Source organism: Coptis chinensis, chromosome 8 (assembly GCF_015680905.1).
Source record: "Coptis chinensis isolate HL-2020 chromosome 8, ASM1568090v1, whole genome shotgun sequence".
Classification (NCBI taxonomy): Eukaryota; Viridiplantae; Streptophyta; class Magnoliopsida; order Ranunculales; family Ranunculaceae; genus Coptis; species Coptis chinensis.
In genome coordinates, this window is record NC_141463.1 from 12,887,819 (window position 1) to 12,906,240 (window position 18,422).

At 36.2% G+C, this 18,422-nt stretch overlaps 1 protein-coding gene across 1 annotated transcript; it reads left to right on the plus strand.

The window, feature by feature from the left end:
• The first annotated feature begins 4,990 nt into the window (after positions 1-4,990).
• LOC147480030 (uncharacterized) lies at positions 4,991-13,408 on the plus strand. Its single transcript, XM_086575899.1, has 7 exons — positions 4,991-6,859; positions 9,460-9,550; positions 9,676-9,833; positions 9,949-10,000; positions 10,593-10,675; positions 10,887-10,980; positions 12,289-13,408. The coding sequence occupies exons 1-7, from the start codon at positions 5,273-5,275 to the stop codon at positions 12,855-12,857; spliced, it is 2,634 nt and encodes an 877-aa protein (XP_086432025.1). The 5' UTR covers positions 4,991-5,272; the 3' UTR covers positions 12,858-13,408.
• The last annotated feature ends 5,014 nt before the right edge of the window (positions 13,409-18,422 follow it).

Consider the following 18,422-nt stretch of genomic DNA (forward strand, 5'->3'; position numbering starts at 1 on the left):
TATCCACACTTTATGAGAACCACCAGACACCTCATCACCTATTGTGTTGTACACCTCATCACCTATTGGGTGTCAAACACCTCATAAATACATTGGTGCAAGTGGTTCCCTATTGTGTTGCACATCTTCCATAACCTTTATCTTGTTATTCAGAATCCTCCTTATCTCTTATATCAAACCTTTACTTACCACTTGCACCAATGTATGAATCTTCAAATCTTCTCATATTTCTCTCACTCCGTATCCAATATAGGGCTACTGCTAGTCCAGTATTTTGAGTGCTTCAGACAATTGGTTATTCTTCAATCTTTGCAGTGTTTAGAATCCAATTAATTACGACTATTAATTGTGTATGTTATATTAAGGATTGAAAGGCTTCTAGCTACCAATATTATTGGCAAACTACTCTTGGCCTTGGTGTTGGAATCTCTTTAGTTATTTCAAGCTACTTATGTGTGTGCAAAGTGGAGGAGAAGAACATTGAGTGTTCTCTCCACTTTTGTGCTTTCTTGATGGTCCCATATTGGTAAGTCACGACTAATGAACTTTGTAAGTATTTAAGGACTTCTTCTAGCATAAGGTCGTGTCCTTAGGGTACAAAGACTTTTGTGTTATGAGGGAGGATGCACACAAAGCCACACGCACGCGCCCGCACCAGACCGAGTCAGGTCGGGTTCAGGCTCGGACTTCTACTGTGTGACAGGGTAATGGGCTTGGCCAATTCCCAAGTGTTTTTGCTTACAGTAGGATTCTACTGTATTAGAAATTAAACTAAACCGAGAAACGAAAATAAATCACGACGTTAACGTCTGGATTGCTATAAGAACAGGACTCACGTCCAGATCTATTCACTCAAGAATACAAACCCTAGCTTCTTTTTTTCTTTCTTACTAGCTGCCAGAGAGAGTTATCTGCCGTTCTAGAGAGAAGTCTTCTGTTAACCACTGTATCTTGTGAAAAAGACGCCACTGTACGTAGTTTTTCTGCACTGTTAGAAGGGGCAAAATCTTTCCTTAAGAAAAATATCATACACGTCTTGGTTGTCCTCAACTTCTTGTTGTTTCCACACACCGGTTCTAACACATGGCAATAGCCATTTTCTAACCATGGGTAAAAATGACCAAAAAGACACTCTAAATCAGCACAAGACCACATATTCCACCGTGTAGCTAGGTCCATTGAAGAATAAGCAGTCCCAGAAACAGTATGTGGCCTTTGCACCTTTTGGTTGTTTTAACTTTTAACTTTTAACTTTTAAATACACATCTAGGCTAAATTTATATGACCTTCACTGCTTCACGTTATGAAGTGTTTTTACTTGCGCTCCTAAAAGTACCAAGGAGAAGGAAGGTTTTTCTCTTATCACCAATAAAGAGGACCTTAGAATCTCAGCAAGAAATACGTATGATATGATACCACAACCATCTGATTTGAGAAGTTCCCCATATTTGGTTAGTAAGACCAAATAATTGTACAACAGAGCAGTACGTGTATGTAAGACCCCTCACATGGAAGATGTACAGTACCACGGTTTACTAGAGGCCCCAAATAATTCAGTAGATGACCAGATCAACTTTTACGTCTCCACATGATTTCAATTCATCTCTTATAATATGTACACCCATCAAGTACTATGAATACGTGTAGTCAAGGCCCATAAAGGCGCGCTCCTAAGGCCTGAGTTGCTGCGGGGTGCACTTTTAGTGTCTCGCCTCCTTTAGTGTCTCATCTTGACCAAAGCGGCGGTGTAAACATAGGGCGGGTGCGTACCTTTTTGCACCTTTTGTTGAGGCGCGCGTTTTATCATCATTTACAACTTTTCTTCTTTTTGTACACTTTTTGTTATATATGACACATCCACACTCGATCTAATAGTTGTATGGTATAAGAAATCATACAATTTTTATAAATTTTATATTGGAATACACCCTAAGATGATTTTTACAATTTTTTGTTAAGTTGTATAGATTGAGAGAAAGATAAATTAAATGAAGTTTTATAGGTTTCCAAAATTTGAATATATTATGTGTTTTATTTCATGAAGAACTCTCATTGGCTCAATTCAATTTGTTTGCTCTTTTAGTTTATTGAAGTTGAACTTGATTGTTTTGAGAGAACAATTTTCATTTTGCGATTTGATTACTTGTTGGTTACGTTTTTTTTTAAATGATTACTATCTAAACTAAACGATTTACGGGTGTTGCTCAATGGTTGATATGTTTAAATTGAAGTTTTACTATCATATATAATTAATTTCATTGTTTGGCTATGTAGTGAGAATTCATGTCATTTTTTTTTTAAATTTTAATTACTGTACGCCGCACTTCAGTGAGACAAGGCGCGCACCACACCTCGCCCATTGAGCCTAAGGCACAAAGATAATATTGGGCGTTAGGTGCTCCTTACTACCTTGACTACTTTGCTTTGAATTGGCTAACCATTTGCCATGTGTTTTACATAGGTGAAGAGACCTTCAACCGCACTGGCCTGGTTCTTGATGAGGTAAAAATTCAAATGATAAGAGTTTTTCTTTAGCAACGTCATTGGTAAGAATTCTCAGAAAGTCTCCATTGAGAAGAAAAGTAGGATCATGGTTCCTAATAATTTCACTTTTTGGAGCCTCTCTGCACCAGTTCGTCTTGGACGAGATCTAGAACTACCAAAAGATTCACACTGAACTTCGATAGGAACTTCTCTTGGTGCAATGAAGTCTGAACCACAATAGTTAATAATTTAATAAAGGAGTACAATTTTTGACAAGGACAAATGCCAAGAAACGAAGAAAACCACGACCCCATTCATCCGTTGGTTGTGGTGGTTGATTATCCACAAGTTAATTGGTCATGGGATCAACTCGTGATGAAAAAAAAGAAAAAAAAGAAAGAAGAAGCCAAGAAACAATGCAAATTACGAAACAACCGACAGGAAATTCATGATGGCCCAAGCGATAATATTTGCTTACATTCATAATCAAATAAAAACCAATGAGATGATTACACAACTATTAGGCTATGGTGCTTTACTGAAGCAAACCTATAATTTAGCAATGTATATCTTGCCAATTTCAGTCTCATGCAAAAAACAATTAACATTTTATCGTACCTGCAACTAATGCATGGATATTCAGCCATAGTCAACAATTAATTCTTAGCATGAATCTCAGCCATCTAGACAAAACTCACACAATCACACCTCATCTATTCGGGACAAGGATCATATAGTCCAAGAGTATTCTTTGGTGCAGCAAAGAGAATAAATTTCCGAGCCCACTATCACTTTGTGAAACACATGTATAAGCCTCATGATGATAGTGGGCTCGGAACTAAAAACCCGTTTATCTTATTTGTATATACGTATCGACCATTCTCACTTGGGTTAGTAAAAAAGGTGCAAATTTGTTAAATGACGGCAAAGATATAATGAGTTTGTTAAGATCATATCAAGATATAATGCAAATTACAATGGCAGGGCAGTGTGTGACCCGTCCCACTTAAAGTAAATACAAATGGCTAAGGGTCTCAAATGTTCCCTGCTTCTTGGTCAGGTACGAGTGGTCTAGGAACTAAGAGCTGAGCCATTTATTTTGGAATGAATGATATCCTAGAACCACAAATACTCGCAGGTATCTACACTGGTTTGAACTGTTCTAAGAGCATTTGCAATACAAGTAAATTGTGACTATAGTCACCTGTTTTGTTGGAAAATGGCTGTGCAATGCAGAGGTGAAAAACTGGTGACTTTAGTTCCCAGTTGATTTCAAGGTGAAACATTTCACCGAGATAGTGGCTGACTTGTTTACTTTGGACGGGATGTTGGATTTCGTGTCGTGTGTTTTTTTCGATTTTTTTTTCGGACGGAATGTTTTATGTGTTTTTTCAGTTTTTTTTAACTTTAGACAAAATACCAGACGGGATGTTACATTCCGTCTGAATCAAAAACCCTCCAGACAGAATCTAACATCCCGTCCGAGATATTTTATTCACTTTTGCATTGTACAACTTCACTTTGTTTTTCACCAAAACAGTAAAAAGATGGTGAATAAATGCTGAGGTGGCGGTGATAAGAGAGGGATTATTTTCACTTGCATTGGGAATGCTCTAACCTCTAACAAAAGCTGCGACTATTCTCCATATTCTGGTCGCGGTTAGGATTCTGGTTAACCGAATACCCGTTCAACTGACCTAGACCAATCGTAATTTCAACCCCGTCTATGAGCTGACCTTAGACCAATCCAAATTCCCAAGTCATGCTTACCAAGAGCCTATCTTGACTGGAGCAGTAAAACAACCAAATCTTAGTCCAAATAATTTCCAAAAGGTAGACATTGATGTCACTTATTGGAAGCAACATGCCGTATGGACGTATGGTAGAAAACAAGTCCAGAAGTTGCGGAACAACCCAAACACTCTTAAGTCTACACCATCTTCACTCATTTTTAAATTCTGGAACACACCAACAACAACATTACTACATACCACCTATCGCTCAGTTACAAGAACTTCAACATTATCACCACCACAACTCCACCACCTCTTCAAACACATCCTAATACTTTGTATCCAGCCTCGTTTTTTGTTGACTAACAACAAAACACATACGTATAAACTATTCCAGTTATTATCCAAAAAAATGTATAAAATAGTCCCAAATTATTTCCAAAAGGTGTCAAACAACAACAAAACATATTTTGATTTCGAAAACAGAGCTATATCAAATGAATTTGAAAACGGGGTATCTCAAAAAAAAAAAATGCAAAACAGGGGATTATCCCAAACATAAATGATTATCAAAAGTAATTAAAAAATAAATTACCAAAAAGTTTATTCTTTTTAATAATAATGATTTCGAAAAGGTATGACTTATTGGAAAACAGATGCCATATGGCATAGATTAGTGCAACAAACCCAAAAGTCCCAACTCTACACTATCTCGTCTCTCTCTCTTCTTTTTTTTAATTCTAGTTTAACCGCGTAGTTATGAACCCGGACTGAAAAATAAAAAGATAAAGATGCCCCGACCGATCAATTTCTCAAACTTGCCCATTATTATTATCATTATTATTATATATATTATTACAAAACCACACCACCTCCAACTCCCAAGTCCCACCCCTTGAACAAACAACAACTACTACTTCAAGACCAGATCTACACCAGCATCACTTGAACAAAGAAACATCTTATTATTATTATCCAGATCTATATTTTCTTGATTCCTCGAGATACGTAATTAAAAAAAAAAAAAAAAAAAAAAAAAAAGTAATATGTGAAAAATGAGTTATAGTAATCTACTAGAGGAAGAAGAAGAAGAAGAAGATTGTTTTTACGAGTCTCTTGACAGAATACTGTCCTCATCTTCTTCTTCTACTTCTTCATCAGTTGTTGTTTCAGATGATGAAGAAAATTCTATATCAATTTCAACGCCTAAGTTTCCGAAGACGGGCGGTACTTGTACATATGATGTCTGGATTACTGAGCCATCTTCGGTTGAAGAGAGGAGGAAAAGACTGTTGAGAGAAATGGGTCTTAGTTCAGACCCATTACTATCTAGGGTCAAGCCTAGTTTATTAGTTGTTGATTTTGGAAGATCTGTTTCTTCTTCGTCGGAACGATTGGGTGGTGGTATTGATCAGAATTCTGATGGCATTGTCAGATCGAAATCTTGTGAGTCTTCATTAGAAAATTGTAATTTGTCATCTAGTAGTGGTAGGGAAAAAATTAGTTCAATTGATTGTATTATTAATAATAATAATAATAATAATTCAATTCAATCTGGTTTAGAGGTTGGGTCAATTGTAAATATTCGCCATATGAGATCGAAATCTAGAAGCAATGGATCCCCAGTTGCGGGTTCTTCGCCGAATAAGCCCCCATCTGGGAAACAATCTAAGAAGGGGGAAGAGGGTAGAAGCGATTCGATGGATTTGGGTAATGCTAATGGTGGGGAATTTGAGGTTGATGTGGTTTGTAATGGGGCTGTTAATGAGGTTTGCACAATAAAGAATTTGGACAATGGAAAAGAATTTGTGGTTAATGAGATAAGAGAAGATGGTACGTGGAATAAGGTTAGTGAAGTTGGGACTGGTAGACAGCTTACAATGGAGGAATTCGAGAGTTGCGTTGGGCATTCACCGATTGTTCAGGAACTTATGCGGAGACAGAATGTAGAGCAATCGAATGGGAAAAATGACGAGTTGGAAGTGAATGGGGATGGAAGTCATAGTGGGGGGAATAAGTCGAAGAAGAAAGGAAGTTGGTTTAAGAGCATAAAACATGTTGCCAATTCAGTGACTGGTCATCGAGAGAGGCGTAGTAGTGATGAGAGGGATACCTCGTCAGAGAAGGGTGGGAGAAGGTCTAGCTCTGCCACTGATGACAGTCAGGATGTTTCTTTTCATGGCCCCGAGAGAGTGAGGGTTCGGCACTATGGAAAGTCCAACAAAGATCTCACAGCAGTTTATAAATGCCAAGAATTACAAGCACATAGTGGATCTATCTGGACCATCAAGTTTAGCTTGGATGGACGGTATCTAGCAAGTGCAGGAGAAGACTGTGTTATTCATGTCTGGCAGGTTGTGGAATCAGAGAGAAAGGGCGATTTGTTGATGGATAAACCAGAAGATGGGAATACCAATCTATATTTTGCAGTCAATGGTTCACCAGAGTCTGCGTTGGTGTTGTCAAACATAGACAGCCATTTGGAGAAGAAAAGAAGGGGAAGGAAATCAATTAACCGGAAATCCATCAGCTTGGAACATATTGTGGTGCCGGAGAGTATCTTTGCACTCTCAGAGAAGCCAATATGCTCTTTTAGAGGACATCTCGATGATGTTCTTGACCTCTCGTGGTCCAAATCTCAGGTTAGGATCTTGTCTGCAATGACATCATATTACAGCATTCCTATTTCTGTTCTTGTTGAGCGCTAAAAATGCCTTTTGCTTTGGTATAATTTGGTAACTTTTCTAGTTTTTTAGTCCGTTGCCTAATTGTTGAAGTATTAGTTTGACGTTCCAAGTTTGATCACGAAACATTTGACACGTAGTAATCATTCATGCTTTGATTGATACATGGTTATCATTTTCAGTGTAAACGGGTCCGCAGCAATGCGTTCACTTATACCTTTTTGTAACAATTGTTTAAAAAATAAAAGTTTCTGGTTGGGGCAAGAAACTTGAAAAGTACTTCCATAAGGTAGATTGGACAAAGACTAACTCATTTTGACTATGTTTGATTAAATTTATTGTCATGTTATGTTTTATTAATATCAATCATGCTTCCATAGTATAATTGCATGCAATCGTACCTTTTTAATAGTTGGTGGTCTCTTCTTTTTTATAGAAGACAAAGCTCATAGAGATTTTGGGAGGGAGAGAGGTAGTATGGAGGGTTTTCTCGAGAGATTTTGGAGGTGGGAAGTTGTGTGATAGTCACAGAAGTGTTGCTTAAAACCACCCACAACTTGCCTGGACATGTGTAGGGTTTTTTAGTAAATGCCGTGTTGAGGACAGTGGTATCCCGTGTTTTTATTTTCTGTGTGCGCCAGCCAACTGTATTTCCCAATTTTAAAGTGTGTCTTTAAACTCTCGTAGTATAGGTTTCTCTGTTGTTATTTCATTTGCAATGTTTTCTGTGTAACAAACAGAGCCTCCATGTAGTTACCGGTGAAAAGCAAACTCAAGGGGCCGGTGTGAAAATTGAGAAGCGCCCATGGCCTGCCCGATTGAAGAAAGGGTGCAGAAAGTTGAAAAAGATATATAGACTATTTTTTGAATAGAAGTAATTGTTAATTTAAGCAATTTCAAGAAATGTTCATTGTAATCTATTAAAATAAGCATAAAGTCATTTTACCATGAGAATTAACAGTAATTTTCAGGTCTCAAATAGTACTTTGAGTATATGCCGTGAGGAAGTGACTAACAAGTAGCAGACTTGAAGATTATTAGTTTTAGTTCCTCTTGTTACTTTAGATCAGTATAGGTATGGAAATCTTGTTAATATAAATTATCTGAGTTTGCGAATTTGATGTAGTGAAAGAAAATAACAGATTTCTTTGAATGTTGATGTTAAAATTTTCTTACTTTCCCTCCTTAGTACGATATGAATGGGAGATATTAGCTAGACTGATGACTGATTGTTCATTTTTAATTGTTATGAACTGTAATTTATGAATGTAAAGTAGCTCAAACATACTATTTTATTTGACTGCTATAGTCCAGTCGGGTATGCTTTGTGTCACATAAGATCAGCCTCCTCATAGTCTTCCTGCAACATAGGGGATATTTGAGAGGGATGGTAAGATCGGATAAACAAAGTAGAAACTAAGGCATTTGGGTAGTATAGGAGCTTTTCTAGTATGTTGAAATCAATTGAGATTGATAGCCATGTGAAGCAAGGAGCATGGACAATAACAACTACCGTTGGTTGAAGGATGGATAAAAAGAAATTAAGGCATGTGGGCTAGTATAGGAGTTTTTCTAATAGGTTATGCATGAAGGAAAATCGATTGAGATTGATGTCCATGTGAAGCAAGGAGCCAAGGAGCATGGGAGTAACAACTTTCTATGAAGGAATCTATGGGTTGAGACAGGAGCAAGATTGAAAATGAAGATTTCTGGTGAGAGCACAAACAGAGTGGCTCAAATATTGGTTTGGACAGAATTCAAGTATTGAAGTGAGGTTGTGATTATTTATTTGACCTTGAACTACTAGGACAGGTGCTGTTAAAGATTGACACATCAGGTTTTGCAAAGAGGTCGGGGAGGTAGGTAGGTATCCCTAGGATGCTTTATCTTTTACCATTTTGTACGCATTGATTTTTACATTGTCACTCTGGTTGTTCCCAAATCTGCTAGAAGCTTGAAAAGGAATACCAAAACCTACTCCATTGATCCTTAGTTTATAGTCCAAAGTTCTTAATGGAAAGAAATCAAATATTACAGGAATCATGGTGCCTGCAGCTTTTTTGGAATATAATCAAAGAACAAAAACTGTAACACTAACTAAAAAGTTTGTACAGTCATACGGGAGTGCAGTGAGGTTTGCCAATATAGAAGGTAGAGTTCAGAATGAGCATATGATTTTATAACCGCTTAAAGTACTATTCGTGGATGTTGTGCTTCTCCTTATATAAATCATATACTTCAAATCTCCTCCTAATTTCATAAGAAGATGGACGTTTCACGCTCTTTATACACATTGTAGGACTGGCAAATTATGCTTCTCGTCCTATCATTATGCCTGAGACTGTTTGTGATCATGCTATTTTCTATGTACTTACATTAGTAGGTTTCTAATTTGCTGAATGAGCTTTTTATTGTCATCTATTCGTAATATCTGTTGCAGTTTTGTAAATTCTTGGATGCATTCTTTTGATACTTGAACATAGTTCTCCTGTTATCAATGTTATTACTAGGCCACTCCACTGCTTTTAAATTTGAACTAATACCAGTTTTGTCTTCAGTATTTGCTATCATCTTCAATGGACAAAACGGTTCGCTTGTGGCACATGGGAAATAGTTCATGCTTGAAAGTGTTCTCACACAGTGATTACGGTGAGCTTAATGTGATAACCTGAAGCTTCTTGATATGCTTTACTTGCGGAACTTTCTTTCTTCCCATTGCTACATCTTGCATACTTTCATCATTTAACTTATATTCTGGTTTTGCTTTGGCATAGTAACTTGCATCCAGTTCAATCCCGTGGATGATAACTACTTCATCAGTGGATCTTTAGATGCTAAGGTTCGCATATGGAGTATTTCAGATCATCAAGTGGTGGATTGGAATGATCTACATGAGATGGTGACTGCTGCTTGCTACACGCCAGATGGCCAGGTCTATTCATGTCTGGAACTTTGCATAAGTTATTTAACATAAATAGAAACCGATGGGATGTTAACTTCGCTATTGCCAGTTGTGCTTATGGTTATCTTTATGGTGATTTTTAAAGGGCGCATTCGTTGGCTCATACAAGGGAAGCTGCTGTTTATACAATACATCAGGTATGGCGAGTTTTATTCTCTATTATTTTGTGAAAATGTAAACTAATAAATAATGGAAAAGGACTAAAGGAGGAGGAGTTTTGTCATGCTTCCTTCTTGTTGCTTTATGGTTATGAGGGTGAATTTTCAAGACTTCATGGGTAATTGGGAATTCGTGATATACTTGTACTTCGAGTGAACTGAATGTGATTGGGGGCCTTTTACATGGAGGCAAGTTAGCTCCTTGCTACACTGGTCTCCTGGTCTATCATGTTCTAACCTTTTGCACAGTTTGCTCCAGTAGTGAGTTGACTTTTACTGACAAAAATAATTTGTTATCATAATTGGTTTTTTTTTTTTTTTTTTGATTGGTAAGCCTGTTTTAAATGAGATCAGTAACTCTTTGATGCTGGTGGGGTTTGAGCCCCAGACCTCTGGTATCATCACCCAAAGGTTTTACCGACTTTGCTAGTCGGCACCTGCATCATAATTGGTTTTCAAGTCTCTCTGACTACAACTTGTTAAATCAGTTAGGTCTCCAATTATTACTATCTAATATCTACTTGTTAATGAATGAGTATAAACACATACCTTCTCTGTCCATTGCTTCCAGAGAATAAGCTGCACCAGAAAAGTCAAATTAGTCTTCAAAACAAGAAAAAGAAATCACATCTGAAGAAAATCACCGGTTTCCAGGTATTACGAAAACCCATACGACTGTTTACTCTTCACTATGTTTCTTTTTATTTTCCAGTAAGAATGTCCTGTCTACTTTTAAAATTCTTTATTTTATGTACTACAATTTTTAGTTTTTCCTAGAGACCACTTCATCTTTTTTGCCTTTCATCTTAGGCGGTGAGATCTCCTTTTGTTTTGATTGCTGAATCTGATGAATTTTGACAAACAGTTTGCACCTGGGAGTTCCTCAGAAGTGCTCATCACGTCTGCTGATTCACGAATTCGGGTTGTTGATGGTGTTGATCTGGTTCACAAATTTAAAGGTATCAGTGGAAGTTAACACATTTCTCTTTTTTTTGGTGCATGTGTCTCAAAGTTGATTTCTTTATTTTGCAATTAACGAAAATTATAGGGATGCATCTATCTTGAATTACTTGGATTGGCTTATATCAATACAAAATGTATCATGGGGTAGGGGAACACTGATGGCGCTTAAGCCTCTAGTTTGGTATTGATATGATATATCTTTACATGTGTGGTAATCTTTTAAAACTAGTTTAGTTAATAGTAATTTTATTTGAGTTAACATGGCTTACATTTTAAGCTTACTGGATGGGGAAGTGAGACTTTCTTGTACATGATTCTTCATATTTTCTATGAGGACTATGCCAAGCGCCTGTACTGAGGCTTAAACTGGTTTGATCGAATAATTTTTTTTTTTTTTTAGTCAAGAGAAGATGAGAATTTGTTTCGGGAATTTCCAAAATTGCTTTTGGCATAAATTTCTGTTGTTAGCTTTGAGAATCTGAAATACCATATTTGTTTATTAGTTTATGTATTTATTAGTTTATTAGTTTATTAGCTACAAACTCATCAATTCGTAATATAATTTGAAGGTCCTTTCTATGTCCACGAATTGTGAACTTCATAGTTCATACCATTTGTTTCTTGCGCCTTCCATTTGACAATGCCCAGAACTAAAAAGAGATCAGTGTTGTTACAACATCACAATGATGAGTGGTGTTGCACAATTGCATTATAGATATATCTTAAAGATAGAACATCACATGCTCTATCCTAAAGAGCATGTTCACAATTGCATTATAGATATATCTTTTATCTCGCATAGTTTTGAGTACTCATTGATTTAGTAATTCTGGGATTAGGAAGTTACGGATCCGCAATAACTTATAAACTCTGCATTTCTTTGACAGATCGATCTTTCTAGTCTTATTTGAGTAGTGTTTTTGATGTACCAGTTTCTCTGAATTTACTAAATAGAGTTCCCTACTTAATTTCGAAGTGTTAAAGATACCAGGTATCGTAATAATAACTCAATGGACCACGAAGAATTCTGAGGATTTCTAGTCAGCTTGGAACATCAACCTATGTCTGAGACTTTTGAGTCGCATATTTACATCGTATCCGTCAATTTACTTACCATGCATGCCGTTTTGAGTTAAATATCGATGCAAAACATAAAATTAAAATGAATTACAAATTAGATTTGCTTTTTTCCAATTGTTCTAATTCCAATTGCTTTTTTCAGTCCCATTAAATATGTATTAGTTTATTTTCGTATTTGAATAATTTGTTCTAACATTGTCGATGTTGATGCGATTTCTTGACAGGATTTAGCAACACAAGCAGTCAAATTTCGGCCTCTGTTACATCAAATGGAAAGCATGTTGTCTGTGCTAGTGGTGACTCGTATGTCTATGTTTGGAATCATGAAGGTGATTCGAGGCCAAGCAGAAGCAAGGGTGTCACTGTCACGAGCTCTTATGAGCATTTCCACTGTCAAGATGTGTCAGTAGCCATTCCTTGGCCTGGTGTAGGTGGTAATGAAGGGATCCTAGGTAGCTGCAAATGGGAGTACAATGGATTTGGTAACCTCCAGGACGAGGTACCTGGAGCCCAAAATACACCCTTGATGGTTGAAGAATCCAATGGGCATGCTAGCCCAATGCATGGTGTCCTCTCCAATATAAACAGTGGCTACTTCTTTGATAAAATGTCAGCAACATGGCCTGAGGAAAAGTTGCTTCAGGCCACGCAGTGCCGTAGATCTCAAGGCAGTTTCGACTTCTCTAATGAGATTAAGCAAGGGAGATCAGCTTGGGGCATGGTAATAGTGACTGCTGGCCTCAGAGGCGAAATCAAAACGTTTCAGAACTATGGATTGCCAGTCCGACTTTAAAAGCTAATGTTTGGGGCAGTATCAAGTTGGCAAAATGGTGGTTTCGTGTACAAATTGAGTGACAATTGTAATATTTGTGACGTCTGTCTCTGGCTTGATGTTCTTGCGAATCTCAGATGCGGAAATGGAGATACCCAAGGAGATCGGACTGGTATAGTATAAGTGGATCAGTTCATTGAAATACCCATTAATTCCACTTCCCAGACGTGTAGTTGGGAATTGTAGAGTTCAGATTCTTTAAATTCGAAAATCAAGTTGTTGTTAAAGGTGGTGAATCCACGACAAGAAGCATGGAGGGCATTCTTAATGAATCAGATTGTCTCTCCATTGGGCATTCTTAAGTCCACATTGTTACATGTAGAGAGAAGTAGTGCATTCAATTGCAAGAAGAAAAAAAAGGTAAATTACAGAATTTTTTTTTTGTCCCAAAAACAAGGGAAGTGTTGATTTTACATTTAATTGGTTAGTTGTTTGTAACAAACGGTTATTGTATATATTTGTTTCTTTTGACACTATACAGAAGTAAATATTTATAGAAGCCTATTGACAAATCGTCTGATACTGCTACTGTATTCGGAACATAATTTTAATTTGCTTGGGGATCACGCATGTTTTCCACATTTGCATAATAAAACCAACAAGAAATTGAAGAATCAAAAGCATATAACCAACAAGATATTGAAGAATCAAAAGCATATAAGTATTCCCGTAGATACCACAAAACTAAAATTAACACGTATATTTAACAAAAGAGATATACTGTTTACAAGCTATGTACGAATAACATTAGCTGATTAGCCTTTAGACTCCATGAACTTGAAAGTTGAAACATACATGTAGAATATAAATGTGTAACATAAACCAAAAAAATCAATGACTGGAATTCTCGAGAATCAAATCTTGTTATCGTCGATCAGAGATGAGGACCACATCCCATTCTTCCATTCTTGATGAACCCTGAGTCGGTCAACCGGGTAAGCAAGCTTCTCATCAGAGCTCTGAAAATAAACATGGTATTGGTTAGAAGTCCTTCCAACAATCCTTCCAACCCACCAACCTTCGTTATCATATAGCGCGACCAACCTTAACTCAATCTTACGGCGGATACTTCTTCCTGTGTTGGGCACTCACACAATTGTGCTGAGCAGACCCCAAAAAAATATAGGGTCTGTATTTGTGTTGGGCACTACATACGGTCCAGCACACCCCCCAAGCCCAAAACCCAATTCGCAAAAAAATCGAAAAACCGGTTAGAACCAGTTTCACCCTTTCTCTTCTCTCTACGTGATTCAGCCGATCTTCTTCGCCTTTAGCAGCTACCGATTGCACCAAACCAATTTATGGTGTACTCTACTGAATTACAGCAAGTAGTTGGCCCAAAAAAAAACTTGAATAACGTGATATAGCAAAACTACCACATATGCAGCGTAATGAATGGAGTTTTGAAATAGGTTAATTGATTCATTCGTTTGAATGGAGTCTTGAAAATGGTATTACACCAAAAAATATGGACAAGAGAGAGAAGTTGGGTGTCACATTGCGAAAGGCTAACCCGCTGAAAGCCATGGCGCACAAGAAATTGCACAGAACTGTCCCAACTTCCACCTTTCAACTTGTTCAGGGCTGATTTCAACTTCTTGGTCTTACGAACAAGCTTGTGAGTTGTGAGCGACTGAATGCACCTCCCAATCTCGCTTAATGCTAAACATCAACCCATGAACCCAACAGGAACAACTTTAACCGTTAAGAGGGAAGAGAGTTGATGAATTGTAGTCGTAACTTGGATTCTGTTACGTCAGTTAATAAGTTCCTAATCGAAGTTGGTACTTTCAAGTCGCAAGTCAATTTTTTTGAATTAAAAGATTGATGTAAATGAGGTTTTTGAAGTACATCTGTTCCCTTTTACATATATATATATTAAAGAATGTGGAGAGAATCAAACTTTAGGGTACCACTTAAAGTGAAATGCCGGATTATTTTAAAAAGGTAGCTCAGTTCCAATCTTGTAGAAGATGTACCACTTATTGTTTGATCTCTCACACTTCGAGAGAATCAAACTTTCAGCTGATATTGCATCTAACATGGAGCTATCCTTACTAGGGAGAAAGGCCCTCCCAACACAAAGTGGAAGGTGCCCATAGCGAGTACGTACTATTAGGTAAGGGCTATTTACAGACCCCGAATCTCTCAATGCAGACCCCATTTTTATCAAGGCAATTATTTTAATTTTTTTAAAGTGGGTATGTTAGCGATGATATTAGGAGAGTTTGAATATGATTGTAATAAGAAAACCAGTAAGAAGAAGAATGGAGAAGAGTGGAGGCTAGAATAATAGGGTTAGAGAGTTATTTTCTCTACATCTTAGTTCATATATTTATACTTGACTTACTTGGGTGTCAATATACTCAAAACAGCACCTACTAATTACATATCCACACTTATACAAATGTGGGATACTTTACATACTTCAACACTCCCCCTCAAACTGTAATTATGCAAACTATGCAAATTTTAGCTTGGATTACATACTCGAAATTACTCAACAGGCTCATATCTCCATATTTTCATCATACACCAACTGCGGAAGCGAAGCGAACCAATACTTTCAATCAAGAAACCCAACGATTGCAATAAAATTTTGTATGGATACTGTATGGATATGAAGAGAGCGTGCTAGACGAACAACCAAGAGCGCGTGCGCGCCTAGCAGAAGGCTACACCGAGCGCGTGCGCACCTTCCACTAGAAACTGTGATATAGAGAGGTTGCACCCCTCTGATAAAAAAAACTTACTTGAAGAGGACGTGCACCCCGTTATCAATACTAAGACAGAGAGATGGTGGAAGACAGAGATTGCGGAAGCGAAACAATACTAAGAAGCCAATACTGAGAAACTTCGGATCTCTCTCCTAGCATTCTTCAAACAAACTTTAAACACCAGCGGAAATTTCATGTGAGAAACTAAAAACTGAAAACTGAAAAGAAATTTTTTTTTTTCTTGTATACTCATTTTAGGGGTTACCTCTCCTAGCATACCACTAAACTTAGAATTGAACCTGATGCTCTGATACCATGTTAGCGGTGATGCTAGGATAGTTTGAACATATTTGTAATAGGGAAACCAATAAGAAGAATAATAGTGAAGAGTGGAAGCTAGAATAATAGGGTTAGAGAGCTATTTTCTCTACACCTTAGTTGATCATATATTTATACTTGACTTACTTAAGTGTCAAGCTACTCAAAACAATAACTACTAATTACATATCCACATTTATAGAAACATGAGATACTTTACATACTTCAACAGCGTATGTTTTGAGAGAATTGGTAGGTGTATATAGTAATCCCCTTCTATTCTATAGGGAGGACTACTTACAGACCCCGAATCTCTCAAAGCAAACCCCATTTTTCTCAAGGCAAACCCTAAGCCTAAAATTGTCCTTGGGCACCCCTCCCTTTCTACCATTTTGCAAAAATTAAAAAGGAAATGGAGAGCATGGATAAAAACAAGTTGATGCATACTGATGCTTTCTGAGTTAGGTTATTTAAGTCTTTCTTAATAAAGAGCCAACACAATACCATTTGTGTATGAGATAGTCCAGCTCAACCAACTAAGGTAGAAAATAATAGTATGGTTAACCGATCTTAATACATGACCAACACGATCTATGTGTAAGACGATCCATTATGACTAGCTAACTAGCTAAGGCCAAAAAAAAAAAAAAAAAAAAAAAAAAAAAATGAACTAGCTAAGGCAGAAAATGATAGCCTAATTAGAACGTCTTTTCTTTCTAAGTTAGTTTAGTTAAACCAATCTTAATGTATGACCAACACAATCTATGTGTAAGACGGTCCATTTCGACCAACTAAGGCAGAAAATGTTAGCCTATATGGAACATACTTTTATTTTATGTTAGTTCAATTTAATCTAGGGGTGCCACCTTTTTCCGAAAACCCAATTTTTCCGAAATCCGATCCAATATTTTTCCGAATTTAGCAATGATATTTGTGTTTCGATAGTATTAGCTCTATTAGGCCAACATGGAAGACGAATGTTAGCCCAGAACTAGTGTCTTTTTGAGTTCATCAATTTCAAAATTGAAAATCAAATAAATTCAGGTGAGAAATTTTAATTTGAATTTTATCTCTCTTTCTCCCAAGTTAAAAGCTGGACAAAAAATGAAACCCACAAAAATATTTTGACCAAAACAAGGGGTTTGAGATTTCACTGAAAATTAAAATCCAATTTGAAATTTGAAATTTTGGATAATAAATTTCAATTCAAATTTCATATCACTAACTTCAAACACAAACCAGATTCATGTTTTCATATTGTATTAAACAAAATATGAATAATATAATACAAACCAAATTACTAAAATATTGTGTTTTAGATTCAAATTTTAAATTTTGGGTGAGAAATTTCAATTTAAATTTCATACCCTAACCATAAACTGAAAACATATTTAAGGCTTCATACGAAAAAAAATCAATTAACCAAATTTTTTGAATCCAAGTTGTTTTACTTCACTATATACTATAAACCCTAAACTAAGGTCGTGTATTTAAAATATAAAGGTAATTTTGTTAGTCAGAATTCAATAATAAAACTTAAAATAAATAAATAAAAATGTTGTTGACATAACCTTACTCATAAACCTTAAACCCTGAATTCATATGTATACCTAAAATAGAGTAAGGAAGAACATAAAACAAATATGTAACATTTGAGTGTACAAACAATAGTTAATATTGATTTTCTAATTATTATTTTAAGATCAATATTTTGTCACCCAATGTTAACCAATTCTTTTAGTGAATTATTAAAAATTGACCAATTTTGACCAACTAAACAGTTCATATTAGCTAAACCCTAAACTAAGTCTTATATTGAAAATCCAAAGTAATTTTTGTTTGCCAAAATTCAATAATAAAATTTGAAATAAAGAAAAAATGTTATTCCAATTCAATTTTATTTGCATCTATACATAGTACAAAATCTTAAACTTTTAACTCTACACCTTTGACCAAATTTTAGTGAATAACTTAAACAATATGGTTAGTAATGATTTTCGAATTATTATCTTAAAATCAAGATTTTGTTGCCCAATATTGACCGAAATTTAGTGAATTACTAAAAGTTGAATAATTTTGACCAACTAAATGGTTTATATCAACTATCCAAAACTAAAGATGTTAGTCTGGTCGAACCGTCTATATCTGAAATATGGTTTGCCCTACGAAGATATTTGGGGGATATGTCCGATATTTTAATTTTTAAAAGTGGAGTCTGCTTTTGAGAGTATTGGTAGGTGTATATGGTAATCCCCTTTTATTTTGGACTTGCTTCCAACTCTACCCACGTATTGGGTATGTGTGGGCTTAACATTTTCCAAGTTAAGTAAGAGTGTGTTTGTTATGATGGAAACACTATGGAAAGAAAAGGAAAATAAGAGTGGTCCACATTTTCCATAGGCGTTTGTTTACCCATGGAAAGGAAATGAGTTTTTTCCCATATGGAAACAAAATCATAGAAATGGAAAAGGTTTTTTGTCCTTAGCTAACC